General features: G+C 45.2%; 8 protein-coding genes across 8 annotated transcripts; 5 read left to right on the top strand and 3 right to left on the bottom strand.

Moving 5' to 3' along the window:
• Positions 1-246: 246 nt before the first annotated feature.
• Positions 247-761, top strand: N7520_005530 (uncharacterized protein; the record flags this gene model as incomplete). The annotated part of the gene is made up of 3 exons (XM_057139464.1): positions 247-439; positions 497-675; positions 696-761. 3 exons carry the CDS (start codon positions 247-249, stop codon positions 759-761), a joined length of 438 nt encoding a protein of 145 aa, XP_056993470.1.
• Positions 762-1,074: 313 nt separating this feature from the next.
• N7520_005529 (uncharacterized protein) lies at positions 1,075-2,034 on the top strand (the record flags this gene model as incomplete). The annotated part of the gene is given in 3 exon segments (XM_057139463.1): positions 1,075-1,292; positions 1,303-1,629; positions 1,662-2,034. The coding sequence occupies 3 exon segments, from the start codon at positions 1,075-1,077 to the stop codon at positions 2,032-2,034; spliced, it is 918 nt and encodes a 305-aa protein (XP_056993469.1).
• A 208-nt stretch (positions 2,035-2,242) lies between these two features.
• On the bottom strand, positions 2,243-3,366 carry N7520_005528 (Cytochrome P450; the record flags this gene model as incomplete). The annotated part of the gene is made up of 4 exons (XM_057139462.1): positions 2,243-2,417; positions 2,473-2,639; positions 3,063-3,310; positions 3,357-3,366. 4 exons carry the CDS (start codon positions 3,364-3,366, stop codon positions 2,243-2,245), a joined length of 600 nt encoding a protein of 199 aa, XP_056993468.1.
• Positions 3,367-3,670: 304 nt separating this feature from the next.
• On the bottom strand, positions 3,671-4,102 carry N7520_005527 (cytochrome P450; the record flags this gene model as incomplete). Its single annotated transcript, XM_057139461.1, has 2 exons — positions 3,671-3,905; positions 3,945-4,102. The coding sequence occupies 2 exons, from the start codon at positions 4,100-4,102 to the stop codon at positions 3,671-3,673; spliced, it is 393 nt and encodes a 130-aa protein (XP_056993467.1).
• Positions 4,103-5,640: 1,538 nt separating this feature from the next.
• Positions 5,641-6,120, top strand: N7520_005526 (nuclear transport factor 2 family protein; the record flags this gene model as incomplete). The annotated part of the gene is made up of 1 exon (XM_057139460.1): positions 5,641-6,120. One exon carries the CDS (start codon positions 5,641-5,643, stop codon positions 6,118-6,120), a length of 480 nt encoding a protein of 159 aa, XP_056993466.1.
• A 1,271-nt stretch (positions 6,121-7,391) lies between these two features.
• On the top strand, positions 7,392-7,904 carry N7520_005525 (uncharacterized protein; the record flags this gene model as incomplete). The annotated part of the gene is made up of 2 exons (XM_057139459.1): positions 7,392-7,745; positions 7,815-7,904. The coding sequence occupies 2 exons, from the start codon at positions 7,392-7,394 to the stop codon at positions 7,902-7,904; spliced, it is 444 nt and encodes a 147-aa protein (XP_056993465.1).
• An 815-nt stretch (positions 7,905-8,719) lies between these two features.
• Positions 8,720-10,477, top strand: N7520_005524 (uncharacterized protein; the record flags this gene model as incomplete). Its single annotated transcript, XM_057139458.1, has 1 exon — positions 8,720-10,477. The coding sequence occupies one exon, from the start codon at positions 8,720-8,722 to the stop codon at positions 10,475-10,477; it is 1,758 nt and encodes a 585-aa protein (XP_056993464.1).
• A 2,912-nt stretch (positions 10,478-13,389) lies between these two features.
• Positions 13,390-14,495, bottom strand: N7520_005523 (uncharacterized protein; the record flags this gene model as incomplete). Its single annotated transcript, XM_057139457.1, has 6 exons — positions 13,390-13,655; positions 13,714-13,839; positions 14,051-14,108; positions 14,163-14,188; positions 14,247-14,340; positions 14,391-14,495. The coding sequence occupies 6 exons, from the start codon at positions 14,493-14,495 to the stop codon at positions 13,390-13,392; spliced, it is 675 nt and encodes a 224-aa protein (XP_056993463.1).
• Between the last annotated feature and the right edge of the window lie 7,066 nt (positions 14,496-21,561).

The following is a 21,561-nucleotide window of genomic DNA, read 5'->3' as shown; positions in this document are numbered from 1 at the left end:
CTTAGGCTGTGCCATAACCCGCAAGAACCCGTATCCGAACCCGCTCATCCTCCCTGTGGGTAGGGAAATAGGTCGGTCTGTTTAACCTGTATGCGGGTTGCGGGTCCTAATGGGAAACCCGCCCGGTTTTATAGGTTATCTAATGGGTTGTTTAATAGGATAAATACAGAAATAGCTCTCTCTCAGGCTTCGGTAGGACCTAATTTGGGTCCAAGTTTTGGACCCAAGACCTACTTGCAGACCTGAATGGTAGAAAGCCTCACCGCACGTTCCCATATTGTACTCGAACTGGTATACTTTACACCCGAACGGGAATATCCAGTGACACCGGCTGCTATTTCAGAGGGTGTGGAAGTTCTTAGATCCCTCCTCGAATTCAAAGCGGATTTATATGATCTTGACAAACGGCTGAGCGAATGCGATGCAGTTGATCTACGCGGTTCAATTATTTTTAATGCAGCTTAACGAGCGATGTAAACTACTCTACGAAGTCTAGGTAGTAGGCCTTCTTTGACGGAGCTAGTCAGCACAGCTATACCAATATTTGAAAAAACGGTGAGGCCCCTCGACCTGTCTATATCAGCGGATAACGATACTATCGAGTTGGCCCTTTCTGGACCTCACTTGCGTTGGGAGACCACTGGCTTATGCCTTACCCAAATCGGATCATATATCGTAAAAATGAGGACTAATAGCCAAATCTTCTTGCCTCTTGGGTAGTTGAGCTTCAACCGGCAAAAGGCTATGATCAGGGTATTTGACGCTTGCATGAAAGTATGTGCACTTTGCGAGTAAGTCGAATAGGTAAATGACCTCCCGTTATGACTTTTGGTATCGTTATCCGCTCTTGCGTCTTGGTGCTTTGGAGATGATTCTTCACGTGCATGGTGCTTGATAGGCAATTTAGCATCAGCTATAGCGGCTCTTGGCTTCCATAAGGGTTTCAATGAGGAGTCGAAGCCCCCATATTTGGTAGAGCTTCGGAAAAGAGTCATGGCTCTTGCCCAATAAGGTGATAAGGAGGTAGCAACTTTCGTGGGTCGGCTACCCCGCCTTAGTCGACGGTACTATACGATGGATTTACCACTTGACTTGCCTGATTCGATAAGTATCGGCCCAGTCGAGCAGTTCGAAATTGCTAGGGCAAACCTTGACAAGAATGGCTGGAGTGGGAATGTGATGGTAAACCCGGTATCACGTTTTCGGGCCGTTCTACTACTTAGCATGATCTGTGAAGAAGTCTTGGAGCTTTCAATTGGTCCACAAACACCAAACATTGCTGAAAAAGCTAGGTAATCGCAGCCCGATCCATAGTAGCGATTTAGAGGCTGAAACCCCCCCCCCCCGAGAAATATTATCGAAATTGACTTTGACTTGGCAATCAATTTTCCAAATACAATTTGAACGGTCAATGTGTGAAACCAAGCTACCAAGTGCCATCTGGGTCGTTTCAGGTCCTCGACTTGATTACCTTTATACCAAAATTCTCCTCCACAAATTACTAATTACTCACACGGAAGGCAATCGCGAAAGGATGATCCAGACATCGCATGATATTCTGTATTTAGCGCTGTCGCTTATGAAAAAGCATGATCTGATAGCTACGCCAAACCTGGAGTGGTTGGTAGGGTGCCATATTCTTTTTCTCATTGAGGCTGGAGACTGATATTGAACATAGATGGTGGTCTACGCAATGCTAGGCGCCAGCATACTCATCTTAGAAATTTCCGAGAGAAACGCCAACGTCATCGGTCTACGGTGTTGAATCGGTCGACTTTAATTCGGGACATCGGTGTACTCATCTCATGCTGTGACTCGCTAGCTATATCTGGACAGAGCAACTATCAGATCTGCAAGCAAGCCCAGGAGGATTTTTCACGGTGTCTAGACCAGATGTTGAATGCAAATGAGCTATGCTCACATGGCTTAACGAGACAGGCTGGAGGAGAAGAAGCACAGGAGCCTTTCTCCCTATCTTCGATGAACTTTAGTCTGACAGATCTGTATCCTGAAAATCCAGAATGGTCTACTTGACTTGAGTCTTTCGACACATACGAATGATGAGATGAGATTGTTGCAAAATTCTCAAAATTCATTGTGTTAATATGGTTCCGGATAAATGGACAATCATTATCATATCTGATAAGTTAGTTGACGTGTTAAACCCGATAAAAACTCAACATTGAAAGCTTAATACCGTTTTAAAACAGCCAGGTATATCTCAAATAATTCCCATAATGCACTATGCAGTCAAATCCCGAGTGACAGTCGCCTTAAATCCTGGACTCTTCTCTTTTGGAAAGCCAACCTGGTAGTCCCTGTAGGTTTCTATATCTTCAAGTGTCGTTTTGTAAAGATCCATATCAAATTTCCGCACCCGAGTAGCAACAAATAGATACAATTCTGCCGTAGCGAGGCTGCGTAGTGTAGATCAGTCAACGTTAAGATTTTTGCAGAACAGGTGGCTCTTACTTGATAACAAGACATTGCCTAGGTCCGTTAGAAAAGGTTACCAGCATGCTTTCTAGGCGGTCACCGTTCTCTTGCGCCCGAATCGAGCGCTCGGGGCTGAAACAATGTGTATGAGGGAACAACTCAGGGTTCATGTGCACAAAAAGGCTGGACAGGCTAATCATGACCTGCAGGCAAGGTCAAGGGCTAAAGTATTCGTTTCCGATTCTGAGAGCTCTCACTTTTAGTGGAATCACCCACTGTTTGTATGTAAGTCCAGTGCCTGTCGGTACACACCGGGGTAACCGACCAATAGCGCTAGCAAGCTGAAGTCCTTCATTTATCACTCCCCTCTAAATCAACTTATTGGAGTATATGGGGTCGGGTCAGCTGACCCCCTCCGTTTGTCAGCGCTTGCATGTCTTTAGCTAGATCTCTCTCTCTCTTTCTCTTTCTCTCCTCCATACCTCTCGGAATACAGATCTTGTCCCTTTCTTCTGCTTCCACGCTACTATGTAGCCCTTTCTTCCCCTGGACAGCAGATCAGCTGCCGACGCAACTCAATGTCTTAATGCAGCCCTTGTTCAAAAGCTTTATACAGCATGACTTACAATGTAGGGTATTGCTTCCACTTCTGTAAGTGAAGCGCTGGGGGATGGTCCAAGTTCATTGCAAAGTTTAACCATTTGGTCTTTTCGGAGCAGATGGAAGAAGATGGCCCTTAGTACTCCCGCAGTAGTCACAGTCCCTGCGTTAAGCAAAGAGAAGGCCTCATCGCGTATCCGAGTAGGGGCCCTTTCCTCGTCAGGTATACCGGGATCAGTGAGAGCCTCAAATTTCTTTTTTTGGCTAAGCCTTCCTTACCACTTTCTTTCAATGCGATTTTGGCCTGTTCAAGGACCAACTCCCGTACATAGAGGATGTTTACTGCCGCTGGAGAAAGTTCTTGCTGAATCTTCCTAGATATTTCCAATACAACAGATAAAGGGACAGGAAAAATATCATCAAATGGAAAATAGTCAATATACTCAACGACGAATCTCTGAATTAATTCCCGAAATCTTCGTGATCCAAGTAGTCAAGGCTAAACCCGTAATACTCGCCGATTACATCGGACGCGATAGCTGCAAACGCGTTATCGAGACTGAAGTATGTGCCTACTTAACAAGCCATTTTGATTCTTTGCGCAAGCTTGTCTACTTTTTTTGAATCATGGACTCTAGCCCCAGAATAGACTATTTCGAGAAGAAATTGTGTAGGATAGCGCGGCGTGAAGCATAAAGTTTGTGGTCAACTGTGAAGAGCATGGAATCTTATGTATCACCAAGTCTAGTGAACTTAGGGTTCTTATCACGCAGTTTTGGCGCATATATTTCCGAGTGAAAATGCGGGTCCGCGATGTGAAGCTCGTTGGAACCGATTCGGACAATGGAACCTTGACGAGTTGATACCAGCTTACCTATCTCACTACTTAGAGCTGCACTTACCATAACTATGATGCATCTTTTATAAAGTCGAAGTAGAATCCGTTAAAGCCCGTAATAGCAGCTAGCTTGGGCCCTGGAAACTTGCTGATGGGGTGAATATATAGGCAATATATGGCCACGAGAAGAACATAACCAAAGATGGTAACAGATAGCATGAGCAGCATGATAAATCGACTTCAGTGCTGTTATTGATATATATTTGGGCGTTTGAGAATTCAAGACCGGCTGCCAGTGATAAAGCTGACTTCCAAGCTCCCGTTGAATGGTGGGGGTATATATAACCTAAACTGGGCGATAAGACAGCGAAGAAACAATTCGACCAAGAGGCAAAAACACAGATTAGCTTACGAAACCTCCTCTTCAGACCTCGCGGTGGGACAGAAGCACAAGAACCAATCATAGCGTGTGATAATTTACAAAAGGTGCAGATGGGAGAGCGCCCCACACTGCACAGAGAACCTATCAGCAGGAAGACATCAGGTAAATGGTCCAAACAGGAGTGATGCTTGGACCCCTGTTTGGATTGCCTACGATCTCCTCTTTCACGCCAATGACTAGCCATATTTTGGATCTCTCATCATATTTGCTGCTCTTCCAATTCACTATAACCACACCATCTTTGCCAATGGGAATGCACGATGCAGCACAGGTCACACGATAGACAGAATACGAGGTTTGGACCCGGGAAAACAATGAATGCTTTTCCTCTGTGTGCTTATATGCACGCCTTTATAGTGTTTTCCGCCCAATTGTATCCGATCAAAAAAATTCAGAGATTACCAAAAAAGGGGGAGGACATTTGGCTTCAACTTCCACCTCACCTGAACCAGTGGCCTTATATATTGAAAGTGAGGTAAATTCTTTTTTATAATTTCCTTGGACCAAGTCTTCCAACGGACGGTGTCCACAGGCGAGTAAAAACAGGTCAAGAACAACAGACATCGCATTTTTAAGGTACTTCAGAACCTGCGCGCTGGGCAATTAAACCACAGATAATAGGCCTAATCACTGGGCCGAAGAGAGAGCCAGTCATAAAGAGCGCAGTTGCCTGTTCTTGTTGTTGAAGTGGGGTTGATTTATCTTACCCCGTAAGGTTATCTATCGAAGGCATGTGGATCATCGTCTCAATCCACACGTTTGAAATGCATTTATGGAGGAAATATCACCGGGCCCGGACTGATGAATAATTGGTGGATCCGCCTAGAATGTCGGTCTTGATGATTATAGATCCGTACAAATCCTGCCACGAACAGGCAAATCAAAAGCCGCCTAACACACAGGTCGCCTCACAATGCCTGCCTACACTAGAACTCCGACTGGTATCCCGGTATCAGGGGCGCCAAAACAGAAGTTTCAGATAGCCATTTTCGGCACCTTGTTTAACGTCAACTAGCGTTGAGATGTAATTCATTGCAAAGCTACGTACCTACACGATGTGTCAATCGATCAAGGGACATGGAATATATCTATTCTACACGCGGAGATAACTGAGAACACCTTAAACCCGAGAAAATTTCCCAAGCTTGCCAAGAAATTTTATCCGCTATGCACACGGAGATAACAAAAATCCTTAAATCCGTAGGTACTACGTAGCATTGAACGCTCCTGGATATATGATCAATAACGGAGCATCCTGCACTGTATTTTGCATATGAATCTATATCAAAGTCTTCCACATATTACGAAGTTCACAAGAACCAAAATGGAAACAACTTTCCCGGCTCCTCTCCCAGCCGCTCTCCCCTCATTCACCACCCCCGAGGCTATCACTGACACCCTCCACCGTGCCGTCCTCGCATTTGACACAGCGGACAGAAGTCTCCTCGAATCCTCTTTCTTATCTGATGCAGTCTTTGATCTTGATGGCCGTGTCATGAACGGTATGGACGAGGCCCGCACCCAGTGCTTTGACATTGTCTCAAAGCTGGACACCACCCACTTTGTCAGCAATGTCCGTATCGACTACGTCGAGGGAGCATCTACCGCATCAATGACTGCTTCTGCACTCTCCCAGCACTATCGACCGAATACCGGGAAAACACCTGGTGCGACGAACTTTATGGGTGGCTCTCTGTATTACCTCGACGTTGTTCGAGATACAGACGGATTATGGAAGATCAAGACTTGGAGAATGAAGCTTATATGGACTACTGGAGATGTAGGAGTTATGACTGGAGATTAATGAGAAAATGTCCAAATATATATCCCCTAACAGTAGCTACAGCATTTCCCTGTATCTAGGCTGTGCCGTAACCCGCAGAAACCCGCACCCGAACCTGCCCTATCCTCCCTATTGGTCGGGTTTTGGGTTAGTCTATCAAACCTGTATGCGGGTTGCGGGTTCTGATGGGAAACCCGCGCGGGTTTAAGGGTTACCTAATGGGTCGTTAAATAGGATAAATATAGAAGTTTATGTATAAAACTGTATATAAAAGTGGTTTGTTATATAAAAAATTGGATTTATCTATCTTATCTATGTATAGTGTCTAGACTTCTGTATGGGCCGGCCTAATGGGCTTTTTTCGGCCCATTGCTGCCTGATTCTGCCTGATTTTTTGATATAAACTGCTGACTTATCTCTGTTATTTACCTACGTTTTTATATAAATATATACTACTTGCCTTACTTTCTATCTTCTTACGTATAGTTTTATGAAATATCCCTTTCCTATAAAAGAACTTGAGAGCCTGTTCCGTCTGCTTTTTTTGAACTAAATGAGCTCTTTTTTTGAACACTTTGATCCCTATTAACCAGGACTAGGGTTATCACGATGCTCTCCCGGGTGCCTACATTCTCTATTCTAGGCCTTGTTATAGTGTGGCTTATTTATTTTACGAGCCTAAGCTATATAGCCTATTCCGTTTCTTATAGTCATTTACACACACACCATCGAAGAGTCAATCTTTAAGATGTTAACGGTATCATTAACAACGGGCTCAATGAACGTGCTCATGCCTACGAAAAGCTGTTTTTGTGGGAGGCCTATAAAATAATTGGGTATTTTATCACCGAGCGGGTTTTGCCTTCTTAGAGTATCTATCAAATATTTGAGTTGTTCATGACTAAGTTTTCGGTTATTTTAATATAGTTAACTTAAGGGTTACGATAAACAAAAGCTTATACTTCCTTTCCGCTTAAAGAACGACGGAACACTACTTGTCTCGGCCGGGCGAGATAATTAACATCTAATAACTATTAGCGGCTCGAAGACGTCGACAAATTATCCTTTAGAGTATCCTGAATTTATGCTAAGATGAGGCGGCAAAAACACGGTGGTCGAGACTCTTCCTAACATAACGCCGCCAGATTCTAAGGAAGATCTTGTGAGAGCAGAACAGGAGTTAACTGATAACCATCTCGATAGGCTCATTAAGATGAAAGAATTTAACCCTTTCCTCAAGATAGGTGACAGCATTTAAATTCATACTCGATTTATCAAGAAAGTCACGGAAAATGTGGGACTTGATCAGAAATGATGCGGACAAGTCTAGTATTGGGGATGTTTCCGAACGTCTTGCTCGCGCTGATATGATTAGTCAACGAATGATATCCCTCAGAAAAGCCTCGATAATCAACTGGATGATCAAGTATCTAACTAGAGACGATGGTTACAATCTCCAAACAACTGATGACGGTACAACCCGTACCACTGTTGCGACTGTGGACGACGCAGACACCGGAGTTCCAGGTAAAGAGGAGATATCCGAATACCAATCAATCGACTTTCCAGCAACCTTTGCCGATCCACTCAACACTAAGAAGATTCAAGGGAAGAATATTAAAAGTGGAGTCGACTTTCAGACCTGGGTGAGTCTCCCTTCTTTCAAGGTATTATGTAATAAGCCCTAGAGGTACTAACTATATATTAATATATAGGCCAATGAGCTTAGAGAAGTTTTACCCAATACCAAGGGTCCTGCTGCGAGCGACTCGAGTATGAGCTATTGGCAAGAGATCGTCGCTTAGGAGGATAAATCTTGGATAGATAAGTGTTGATCCTCCAGATGTCGAGAGATTTGGCGTTCATACTTGCTGAACTGGGAAAGATATATATAACGTCTCCTACTAGCTTTCAAGTTACACGATCAGTGTTACTAAGTACCACCTGGGCACGTACACATATAACATTTGAAGATAGTCCTAATTTAGGACCTAAGAGGTACAAATGGGTGTAATTTGAAGCTATCGTGAACATTCGAAGGTTTGATTCAATATTACATATTATTCAAAATCGGCACCTGGGCAGTAATGGTCAGCATAGAATCTCCCCCGGGCCCTCTGAGAGTCTCTGGAAACCGCGATTTCTGTTTGGAGTCAGGGGTATCTATGAAGAGTACTAGCCATTCAGATGTTCTTTAATTTTTGTTTCTTAGATTTGATTTTGAGAAAAATTTGAAAGAATTCGCGGTTAGAATCATATAGTCTCGACGTACTTAACTTCCAAGGTTTCCAAGGTTGTGTATGAGCTTGTAAGTTTACGGTACAGTTGCCGTCACATGTGGTGGGGCACCACTGCAGGGGCAAATTGAATGTCAAAGCTGAGTGGAAAATGAGAAGAGAAAAATAAGAAAATAAAATAAAATCCCGAAAAAAAAAAGAATTACCACCCAAAAATTGCGGTGCGATCTACTTCGCCTATAAATACTTGCTGGTCGAAGCAAACTCCTGTCCTTCGAGAAGTTGACTTCGCTTCCTTTTCCTCAACATTGAACTTCATTTCCCCCTCTTGTCACTGCACGCAGCACCAGCGCCACTGGCACCACTGCCCGTGATATTTCCTCATGGCAGCTACCGAAAAGTCTGGTATCAGCCTTATGAGCCAATACAATATCGTTCTACCGAAAAGGCAGGCGTATGACTCTTCCGGCAAACCTATACCTGCATGCGACCAGGATCAATGTGCTGCGGCAATAAAGGGGGAGTATCTTCCCGTCGATCTAAGCTCGTTTTGGCATCAGAGAGCAGTTATCCGTGGGATTCGTGATTCACTTCAATTTGCAACAAGCCCGGAAATCCTTGAGCTATGCTCCGGCGATGATGGTCAGGCCCATCAATTTTCCCGCGCCCGTAATGCTCGCCTGATTATGAGTGATGTAATCCCCGATATGCAAAATCCCGCCACTCAGCCGTACTGTATCTGGTATCCCGACCTTGCATCTGAAGAAACATATCGCGAAGTTGCCCGTCGGTATCCGTCTATGCGGTATCAAGTGGGCCGGGCGTGTGCTGCAGCATGCTATTCAGATCTCTACAAAGAATTGGACCTTTTGCCTGACGTTTCTATTGCGGAAGAATCCCGCGAAGTTAACAAAGACGCCGAAATCTATAAGATTATCATGTCCGCGCCCCAACGATATGCTGTCATGGAAGATTTCTCTCGATCCGTTTATCTTGAAACCCCACGAACGCCTGCGTTTCTGAATGGCGATATGAAGCCCCGATGGGCTTTGGGACAGCGAGTTCTCCCTGGTAAAAATTTACCAGAGACGACTGCTGATGATATCGACATCGAGGAAGATGGATTTATCGGCTTTCAAGATATCGGCTTGAAGGATATCAGCGGAATGGAGGAATATGCTGAACTAGGCCCAGGCCAGTCCGATCAACTGTGGATGCCTCTTCCGCCTGATCTCCCAAATCTTGAAAAGCGCCTTCAGACACAGATGGCCGCGTGGGAGGGCAATGCGGATCGATACAGTCGACTAATGCACCCACGCAGGCTGAGAACTAAACTTGAATACAATTGTGTTCTTCGTGGCATTTATCACAGTACAACCTTCGCCAGATGGTGGGCTTATCAGCTGGAAACAAACCCTAGACGGGCTATCCTCCCAGGTAAATTGCTCAGCCAAGGCAATGAACTGGAGTGTAGAGGGATTCGCACTGCGATTAATGCCCGCATGATAATGAACAATGATATCTCTGGCATCAACGATGACTCGGACTGCCTCCCGTGGGTCATATGGGGGCCCGTGAAGCCCTCTGAGAACACTTTAGCTGATCTGGTTCGAAAGTGTCCGTCCATGGGACATCAAGTTGCGATCACTTGTATAATGTGTGATTACGATTCGATATTCCGAAGTTTGAAGCCCCCCTACACCAGATCCTTGTATGTGGCTGCCAGGCGAAGTGAAAATCCATTCTACCTACAATACCTTGAGGAAATCATGAAGGAGCGCAATATAACTCCCCCGGACTTTCACCGCTTTAAGAACTTTGATCACACTGCACCAGGCTTACAGACTGATCTGGAGCCTAGAGATGATCTCACTGGCCCCACTGTCAGCTACAATGACATGGAGATCTGGTATGGGCAATATCCCGGTGGAAACGAACACGAAGAAACCCGAGGTACATATGGAGGCGGACTAGCAAATCCAGGAATGGTGGAGAGATACATGTGGCTCTCAACTGAAACTGCACAGAAGTTGAAAGATGAACTTGACGCGCCCTACCCAGGTGCGGATATTGGTCTTTTGTATGACGATGAAGAACTTCGATCCAAGCTTTCACGCGGTATACAGCCCATGAAGCGGTAGTATGCAGGTTTCGATATGTCGAATACAGTCAGTCCCTTTGATTTTCGAGTGTTATCGGCCGAGTATTCGCTAGCTGAGTTACCGATGGCAATATAGCTCGTAGATACTAGGACCAACCTTTATAATTTCAGATCAGTTCCAATCCCTCTTCCACGTACAATATAGCGCGTCGAGTACTTGAGTGTGGTATAATAGTAATTTTGTAAGTACATATCAGAAGCACTAGCATACACTCTGGATCGAAAACAGTTTCACCACTTACACACAGAGAATCTATCTCGAACCCTTTTTCGAAACATACCATACCCATCGCGGTTACTCTGCCCCCAACCCCGTGTCTTGGCGGTATCTCAATACAAGCGTAAAAAAAGCCCTGAAAATAGATTCTGTATGGAGCTTGTATGGCTTTAGCAGATTCTGCCTGATTTTTGGACATAAACTGCCGAGTTACCTAAAATTGATTCTGTTATTTACCCCTGTTTTCGTTAAAATATATAATACCTACCTTATTATCTATCTTCTCTATTGTATTTTTATGAAATATCCCTGTTTATAGATAGTTAATATATATCTTTACTAGTAGACTGCGGCAACATCCTCAATATCCATGGATATCCACATATCCTCTCCGCAAATTGCGGATATGGTATGTCACCCAATATCCGCAATCCTCAATTTTGTGGATATGGTATACCACCCAATATCCATGTAATCATAGTGTCATCATTAATTTTCAAGATTTCAATTTAGTAATTATAATTCTATTATCTCTATATATCTTAACTACCTTAAATCAATCTGAAATCCATCAGGTAACCTAGGTTGCTTCCGAATTCGCCCTGACCGTCCCTGCATGCCCTCATTTATTGGCATTTCTGGAAGGTCATCGTCATCGTCATCATCATTAAGAGATTCAGATAAACATTTCTTTGATCGTTTATACTATACTTACTCACTTTGATCATTATTCTTCCCATCATCTAAACCATCATCACAGCTCCCTATCTATTATGTATCCTCTATACTAGGCTCTTGATCCTCCTCTTCGTTATCACTGATTAGCTTAAGAGTTTCAAGGTGGGGCATTGGTAGACCTCATACCCGCCTGCGGGTTGGGCTGGTCTTTTACTAGCCCTCATGAGGGCCGCCCGCGGGCTTTTCGAGGGCCGACTGTCACGAAACTGACAAGGAGTATCTGGAAGTTCTCTCATGTGACCTCAGCTGACCTTACCGAGAGAGTGCGGGGTATAAAGCCCATCTCTCTCTTAGTACCTACGATTCCTTCAAGAATCAGTTTTGATACAAATCTGATTACTGCTATTTTACAACCCATCTATTCTCCCTTTATCTTATCCATAAACCCTAACAAGTATGTAGAAATATATATTTGGATATGAAGAAGTAGATGTACTTTTTAGAGATGTTAAAAAATAAAATAAAATTTCTTCATTTCTACTCTAATTTAGCATTTCTGTATATTAAATAAAAGCTAATATCCTCTTTTTAAATATATTTACTTCGAATTTAGAGAAAATTATATAGCTAGGGTTAAGGGCTAATAGAAAGATTCTAAGGTGAGATTTTTTGGATAATATTTTAAGGGGATTAGGGTGGGAATAGGTCTTTTTTAGGTTTTTCTGAGGTCCTATTAGGTCCTATTAGGTCCTATTAGGTTTTCTTAGGTTAGGCCTATATATTAAGTTAGGTACTCTTAGGTCCTCTTGGGTCCTCTTAGGTAGACCTCGCCATGACCCTCAAACGGGTCCAAGGTCAAGACCCTCCACCCGACCCGCGTGAGGGTCGGGTCCAACCTTAGGGACCCTCACCCGACCCTTACCCGCAGAGGGTTACTTATTGTCACGGTGTGTCCTGATAGGGTCCGTAGGGACCCGCTAAGACCGATAAGGGAGATCACGGGCACGTGATCTATATCTTGTTTATCTGCACTTCCGATCTGGATCCTGTTGTAGCTCTTCGAGCTACGTCTTGTATAATAGCTTACGCTAGACCGTCCGCCGACCTGCTGCCGGATCAATTAGAAACCCTCTGAACCCGACCCGATCCCGCCGGTCTTCTCCTATTATAACCCTGCCAGCCTGCACCCTGACACTTATGGCTCACCCGCACTCACCCTCACCCACCCGTTTCTGCATAACTTTTCTTAACATTTCCTAATTAAGATAGATAAAATTGATGAGTCATATACATAAATTACAATTACATACAAAAAAAAGTGCATAAGATATTGTTTGACTTGTTTGCTCACCCGCGGGTAACCCGAGGGTGACCCTTTACGGGTGAGTATAATACTAGAACCGACCCGCGGGTAGGAGGTCAGGACCCGTCACCCGCAAATTGGAGGGTCGCGGGTCACCCGTTGCGGGTCACCCACGGGTCATGGCGAGGTCTACTCTTAGGTCCTTTTGGGTCCTTTTGGGTCCGACCTAGGCTTCGGCAAATAGGGCCCTATTTCAAAATTTCAGAACCTAATCTAATCTATTATGGGCCCGGGCCTATTATAGGGCCCTAATGGGGCCCTATAGGCCTATGGTTGCCTGATTCTAGCCTGGTTTTGGCCTGATTACTGCCTGAATTTGTATATTTTTTGCTAAGCCTTTCTGTTTAATTACGTTGGCTCCTATCTATATATATATGAAAGCCACTATTTCTCTCTACTTCCATACTATATATTGTATTTATATGTAATATAGCTAAATATAAGCTTATTATACTATAATACCCTTTATAGCTATAGATTTAGGGTAATTAGGGGAAAAAACGCTAAGACTTTTATAGTCTAGTAGACTATAGTCACTCCTGTAGGATAGAGAATATTTAAAAAGAACTCTAAGATCGCATTTGACTAAATGACTAATGTAATAGGATCATGTAAATGTACCGCATTGTTTGACTTAGCCAGTAGTAACAGAACCACGAGGAGAAAACATACTTATAATCTCATTTGCCGGTAGTAACCCTTCTCTTTGATAGGATGGAAGGATTTTCCGAGAGAGAGTCCGGTAGAACTCTTCTTCCGTGTCTATATTCGTAAGCCATTTCATCTGCTTAACACCTTCCATCTTCACATGGGCGCTTTGCTCCTCCGGTCCATCGGCACTTTCGAGGACCTCAAAGATCTTGAAGATATGTGGACTTCGCGTGTTGTCATAAAGCTCGACTGTTTGAATCGTTAGATTTCTAAGTCACGGATTTCAATTTGTCCGAAAGAGGCTTACGAGCACGCTTTAAGGCTCCAGCAGACCATCGCCCAGTCTCACGGTGAACGTGCTTGAGGGCCAGAGTCAACGTCTTCGCATCCTCAAACGCAAAACTGCACCCTGCACCGAAAGCCCCGCCCGTAGCTGGTACTGCGTCAGTGTGATTTTCAAGAGAAATAATTCAAACTAACGATGAGCTGCATCTCCAATGAAGCATATCCGATCATGTGCAGTAAGCGTGGACAGCCAACCGCCCCGGGCAATTGCTGAAATTTGAATAAGATTGAGTCCAAAGAAGTAATACCATCTTTTAGGAACAGGGAGGAGGGGGGGGGGGAACTCGTTTAAAACTTACGGAATACGCCCATATCCTTGGATAAGTCCAATACGTTTCTGACCATGGGGTTCCACTCCTGCAGATTGTCAGTGTTACTTTTTTTGGAAGCTCTAGTGCAATCGTCTTGTACCTTAAAATGCTCCTTCAGGAGCTTCACTATTTTGTTGTCTTATCAGTCTTTCCGCGTGCCAGGTGGAAAGGTCTTTGTACTAACATCTCTTGGGATCGGTATCATCTGCCCATCCTAGTTTTGAAGTGACCGTTGGGTCATCAGGAACAACACATATCAACCCAAATCGACCGCAGCCCTGATAAGTAGATATTAGTGAAATTTTGCTGTGTAACTGGTCATACGCACAATATCCCCCATAAAAACCATAGTCTCGTCATGGAAAAAACAAGTCGTTCCACTTGGAAGATCTTCGACCTTTGCTGATAGCTCTTTTCGGTCAAATACTTCCATATATTCAAGCGAAGGCCTAAGAGATCATAAGACTAGAAGTAAGCCGCAATTCACAAAGGTTCACGCACATATGCTTCACAATATTTTCCGGATACAGTCGATTGCGAATTTTCTTAAGTCGAATATCAGCAAGTTGCGTCAACTTAGCGTGAACTGAAGCATACAGAATTTATACCATCCGCGACGATAAGAAGGTCTGCCTCGACGTTCGTTCCATCATGGAAATGGGCAGTCAAATAGTTGTCTTTGATGGTGAAACCCGTACCTTTCTTACCCAGATGAATGCTATCGGAAGGCACGTGTTCAAGAATGATCTTCAATAGGTCCTGTCGGGTGGTACCGGCCGAGTGTCGCATTTTAATCATTTCCTCGCGTGTTACTCCTTGTTAGGGTTTATGGATAAGATAGAGGGAGAATAGATGGGTTGTAAAAAAGCAGTAATCAGATTTGTATCAAAACTGATTCTTGAAGGAATCGTAGGTACTAAGAGAGAGATGGGCTTTATACCCCGCACTCTCTCGGCAAGGTCAGCTGAGGTCACATGAGAGAACTTCCAGATACTCCTTGTCAGTTTCGTGACAATTATCCCCCCTCTAAGGGGCAACTGCCCCAGTTGACCAGACCCTTCAAGTAATTGCTAAATACAGAACCAAAGACAGAACCGAGAGTTGACAGGAAAGTGTTTGTAGAAAAGAACACGCATCAGTTTTCACAAAGAAAGCAGGGCGATACGACCATCTGTCGCCTGCAAAACAAAGGGGTTTCGATCACGCAATCTGCGTAAAATTCTCAAATGAGAGATTCTTTGATATTGAGGTTTCAGCCTCAGTTTAACCTTTGTTGACAGTAGGAGCGGTTTGTCTTTGTTCTACTGGGAATATCCGACAGGGCAGAGATAGAAAAGGTAAGGAATTACCCTCGCTCCTCTCCTATTATCCACCATTGTTCCCAGCAGAATCGTCATCTTCTTCATCTTCAGGACTAATGCCCTTGCCAAGTGACAGGACACCTCGGGCATCACCTACCCGGGCGTCGTATACTGCTTGTATCGGCTGCTTTGGCCGGGCTGGTACAGCCTTTGTCGCAGGTGACGGATCCCGGGTGGATATAGAGTGTACTTGGGGTACGGTTGCTTCACAGAATTGCGATGGTTGTAATGGTAAGAACGCGGTTTGCCATGTGGTGAGTATCCTCAATTCAGTACTGATTCGGAGCTAATTCGGGGTTGCTTCACTTCTAGGTCCCAATCGGCATGTTGTACGAATCATGGGTTCTCTTTGAGATCCTCGAGTGGGTCGATAATTCTGTCCCTGGCAGCGCAGCACCGAGTACAGGTCTTACTGCTCCAGTTGGTGTAGTTGGCTCTGGTCCCGCGGCGATCACATGGGGACCCGAATCTTCTGATGAAGCCCACGAAGCGTCGGTGAATCTCCTCGCTGCCCTTCGGAAAACGATTACTGCCCATTGTGTGGAAAATGGCCTTGATTCCGCGAAGAAGTGGGAAGGCGAACCCTGGTGGGAATATCAGCGGATCAGTCGTGATAAAGCTCGGGTTCAGCAGGATCGTATTGCTCGTCCTGTGACCTTTCCGAACACCCTTTGTCGTCTTGAACCTGACGAGGATGGGTATATGGTTTGGAATACTGCTATATGGAGTTACTTCCAGGATGTTGCAAATGCGGGTCTCGCAACTGGCGAGATGACCGCTGCAGTCGCTGATACTATCCGTAATAAGGCTTCCGAGTATTATTGTGAGTATTGATTCGGAAGGGATTCGGCTAGGTTTCGAGGTGATGTAGCAGAAACGGATTCTGTACCTCGCTTTCCTCGAAGAAGATCACAAAATCTTCTTCGTCTTGGTTATTTCTTCGAAGCCCAGGGCCTAGGCACTTTTGGATTTGTGCTAAGGCCCTAGGATTCGGCCTGAATGTCCTTTGTGTTTCGAATCCAGTTTTTTTTTTTTTTTTTAAATTTTTGTTGATTTTCTTTGTTGTCCAACGCATCCCCCCTCGATTGGCGGTCGCCCCGACCGGTATATATAGTCGAGGTTGGATAGTGAAGGATAAGTGGAGAAGTAAGTAAAGGGATAGGTGAAGAAGTGAGTGAAGAAAGAAGTGAAGTTTTACTTCTTCTTCTTAGATGACTTTCTGAATTTGGTGATAAGCTGTTTTGCGTTCATATCGTCTTCGGCGACCCATTGGTTGTATTCCGAGGGCCAGCCTTTCCACTTCACTAGGAAGTGTATATCGTTATCAATGATCTTTTCATCTCGAAGCTCCTCGATTTCCCATTCGTCATCATCGTGTAGATCAGGTAACGAAGGTGATTCGGTGCCGTCTCGGGCATACCAAGGTTCGAGTAGTGTGACCGGGAAGACGTTATGTAAACGTTCGTATTTGACGGGTAATCCAAGGCGGTATGCCTGTTTGCCAACCTTGGCGAGGACCTTAAAGGGCCCGACGAATTTCGGGCTGAGCTTCTTGGAGAGAAGGTTCAATTTGAGGTTTTTGGCGGCCAATTTGACCATATCGCCGACCTTAAACTCCATAGGTTTGTGCTTCTGGTTATAGTGTTTCGTCATTGATTCGTTCGCCTTTCGCCAGCTTTCCTCTGTCGATTTACGGAGGTCTGCGAGCTTTTGGATTCGGTCTCGAGCTGAGGGTGCGTCTTTGTCTTCGACGTCAAGATCAGGGTGAAGACGCATTTCAGGGCTATACCCCATAAGCGCCATGAACGGTGATACTCCGGTAGTCGCGTTAACGGCATTATTACACGCAAACTGGGCGGTTCGAAGTAGATTTGGCCACGTAAGCTGCGAGTGGTCCACAAAACAGCGGAGATAGTATTCGAGCGTTTGATTCATACGCTCGGTTTGACCATCAGTTTGAGGGTGATAAGCGGTTGATAACCGAAGCTTAACGAGGGAATGATAGCACAATCTCGACCAAAATTTGCTGGTAAAGAGGCTTCCTCGATCGGAGACAATACCCTCTGGGGATCCGTACTTCAAATCGACATGTTCGTAGACGAGTTCGGCAAGTTCTCCGGCGGTAATCGTAGTCGTGACGGGTAAGAAAATGCAGTATTTCGTAAACCTATCGACAATGACTAAAATAGCATCAACACGCTCGTTTTTGTAAAGGACAGGGGGAAAACCTGTGATGAAATCCATGGAGATCTCAGCCCATGGCCTTTTTGGCTGTGGTAAGGGTTGAAGTGCTCCATAAGGCTTATGCCTTAGGGCCTTTACACCTTGACACACGGGGCATGACGAGACATAATCGATAACATCTCGATTCATCTTTGACCAATGGAATTTCCGCTTTAAAAGCTCTTCAGTACGATTTCGACCGAAGTGTCCGGAGTGGGGGTCGTCATGATAGAGTTCAAGAACCTTCTGACGAACAACCCCATCAGGGATAAAGAGCCGCTTACGATACCTTAAAAGGCCTTCAGCATCAATCTCCCACCCGATCCGGTTAGGAATCTCTCCTAAAACGGCATCCTTTCGCATCTTGGTCTCAGGATCGTCACCCTGGGCCTTCGCAATAAGGGCCTTCAAATCCGAATTTGGACTTGATGATAGAACATTTTCGTTCTGAGCAGCATAAACACATGCGCTTTGGGAAATAGAATAAGCAGAACTTAACGATTCCCAAACAGACCAATCCACTGTTTCAGCAGCATCTCGCCTGCTAAGCGGGCCCTCTACGTCCACGCTTGATTGGGTTTCGGGAGCGACCCGTTGAAGAAACTGAACCTTAGCGAATTTGCTTCGGATCATAGAAAGAAGGCTAACTGAATCAGGCTTTTCTGAATTCGGCTGCCGAGATAGACCATCTGCCGGGTTGGATTTGCCCGAGCGATGTCGAATCTCAATATCAAAGGGGGTAAGCACCATACACCATCGCGCCTGTCTACCGTTCAACCTGGGTTGCTTCATAAAAGTTTGCAGGTTGTAGTGATCTGTAAGCACCTCGATGGTATACTGGCTACCCTCTAGATAATGTCGCCAGCTTTTAAAAGACTGAACGATGGCGAAAAGCTCCTGATCCGGAGTCGAATAATTCAACTCCGCTCCGGTAAACTTCCGCGACCAAAAGGCCACTGGGTGCCAGACGTCATGATCGTCTGGCTGGGAAAGAATTCCGGACATGCCGAGATTCGAGGCATCCGTCTCCAATCGAATCCTCCTTGAAGGATCAAAATATCGAAGGAGAGGTGCTTCCCTAAAAGATCCGATTAGTGTACGAAACGCACGTAATTCGGGCTCGCTTAGCTGCACGGATCCAGGTTTTTTCCCATTTTTACTCCCCTTGAGGAGATCAGTAAGTGGCAGCGCTATCAAAGAGTAGTTCTTGATAAAGCGTCGGTAAAAGTTGCAAAATCCAAGGAACACTTGGATATCATGGTAGGTCTTAGGGACCTCCCACGATTCGATAGCGGAAATCCGCTGAGGATCCATAGATATACCCCCTTGTCCAATAATGAACCCGAGGAAATCGACTTCTGATTGGTAGAAGGTGCATTTTGACACTTTTGCGTATAATTGTGCATCTCGGAGACGTATAAGCACTTGCTTTATATGCTCCGTGTGCTCATCTCTCGATTTCGAGAAGATGAGAATATCGTCTAAATAGGCGATACAGATGATATCAAGAAGTCCATGCAAAGCAGTATGGATATACGACTGAAAGGTAGCAGGAGCGTTAGTTAGCCCAAAAGGCATAACCGTATACTCGAAGTGGCCGTACCGTGTACGAAAAGCTGTCTTCCATTCGTCGCCTTCCTTGATTCGGATCCGATAGTACGCATCCTGCACATCGACTTTTGAAAAGTGAGTAGCGCCAGATAATCGGTCGAGGATCTCCGAAATCAAGGGTAAAGGGTAACGATTTTTAACCGAAACTCGATTGAGTCCTCGGTAATCAACGCATAACCTTAATCCTCCGTCCTTTTTAGGTACGAAGAGGATTGGAGCGCCAGCGGGGCTCTTTGAGGGTCGGATTCGACCATTTTGGAGATTTTCGTCTAGGTATCGACGTAATTCCGCCAATTCTGTTTGCGAAAGTGGGTAAATTGGTCCAAAAGGAGGTGTTGCTCCAGGTGTTAACTCAATGGAGTGGTCAGAGTTCTTAAAAGGGGGTAACGTCTTCGATTTCACGTTCTCGAAAACGTCCCGAAACTCCTCCAATTCAGGTGGTAACCCTTGCGGATCCACCCCTGAATCGTCCTCGTTTTCGGGTTTATACACCTCTTCGGGTAACTTGACCACAGCGAAGACACATACTTCATTTCTGCACTTTTTGGCGAATCTCCAAGGCGTTTCGATAATAGTGGACGATACTGAGGTTTCGAACCACCACATACGATTCGCAGGTGATAAGTGTATCTTCAGGTCACAGAGAGTGGTCATGGATAATAAAACAGGGCTTCCTTGAGGTCTCGGGTCCCTATCGACAGCGACACATACTCTCTCGAAGGTTTTAGTAGTACCCCTTGAATCTTTAATACTGAGGGGAACCCTCCATACTCCATATGTGGGTACAAGGACGTCCCCGATAGCACGGATCAAGGGTTCTGTTGTCTTGGCTTGCTGCAGATGCTGACTTTTTGCAAATTCGTAGCTAACTAGGTCGACTTCGGCTCCAGTATCGAGATCCGCATGGGTCTCGGTGCCGTTTCGTAGCCGAATCGGGATGAATAATCGAGTTGCTGTGCCAAGTTGGGGTAAGGATTGGGTCGAAGACGGCTGGCCATCCTGCTCGACCCTCACACTTTTCCCGCCTTAGCCGATTGCGCTTTTACAGCGTTTGCAGGATTTTTCTTGCACTCTGGGCTGTTGCCATAGTGGTCAGGACTCGAACAGTTGATGCACTCCTTCTGCTGGGTCTTGGGATTCAGCTTCCAAATCCAGTGAGCGGGGTGTGTGTTTGTAGAGTCCTTAGGTGATTCAGTAGCGTTTCTTCTAGGAATCCCCCTTGGAGCTTGACGGGGTCTTCCTCGGAAGTTACCTCGGCCTCTCTTCACTGGGGTAGGTGCTTCCGTATTTATGGTGGAATTGCTATTCTGTGCCCTTTTTGGGTTTTCTTTTGGTGTATGCCCTTGGGGTTTCACCTTGTTTTGGATGATGGTCCAGTGGCGATTCGCTTCTGCAACCATATCCTTAAGGGTTTCAGGCAACTGGCCTGCCCGGGCAATAATGATTGCATCTTTGAGGTTTCGTTGAAGCTTTGAGTAGTAGATCTGAGCACGACGCTGCTCGGAAGGCTTCTCGAAGAAGCGTTCTAAACTTAGTAGATACTGGTGGAATTCGATAGGTGTCTGGGTTGGGCGCTGCTTTGCTTCTTCGAATCGATCTTGATAATCGATAATGCCAGTGGACATATTGGCAATAAGCTCATCTGTCCATTCCTTGAAATACGTCCACGTATGGGTAGCGTATCGGGCTTCATCCTCATCAAGTTCTTCGATGTGTGTAAACCACCGTTGTCGACAGTCTTCGTCCATATTGAAAGAAGCAGCGATAATCTGGGCATCTTCGGTCTTGAATTGCCGTGGGGCAGCACGGAATATCTGTTCGTGATTTTTGAACCATTCCTGCTGCTGTTGTAGGCTGAAGTGAAGAGTGAAAGGTTTTTTCAAGTCCGGTAGCTTCAGATCCTTTTTATGGACGTGTCCACTTCGGTCCGAGTCCGAATCGGTTCCTTCTCGGGGGCGTTTCGAAGTATGTTTTTGGACTTGTTTCTCTAGCTCTTCAATTCGCTTAAGGAGACGGGCGGTCATGAGCATGTTCTTCTCTTTCTCCCTAAGTTCTCTAATTGTGGGGTCACTCAGGGATTCGCCTATGGAAGCGAGCGGTTCGAGGTCCGAATCGTCATCGTCTCGAGGTGGTTCCGTGGTGGAGTCGATCGGGGTTGGATCCACGGTCGGCGCTAGCTCCACCGGGTCCACCGAAGGTTGTGGGTTACTGCGAGTAGTACGCACCATCTTTCTTTCTCTATCATATCAAAGAAGAATCAGAATTGTTAGGGTTTATGGATAAGATAGAGGGAGAATAGATGGG

The sequence above is a fragment of the Penicillium odoratum genome, assembly GCF_028828045.1.
Source record: "Penicillium odoratum strain IBT 22623 chromosome Unknown utg000005l_segment0_segment0, whole genome shotgun sequence".
Lineage (NCBI taxonomy): Eukaryota > Fungi > Ascomycota > Eurotiomycetes > Eurotiales > Aspergillaceae > Penicillium > Penicillium odoratum.
This window is presented reverse-complemented; position numbering and strand designations above follow the sequence as displayed.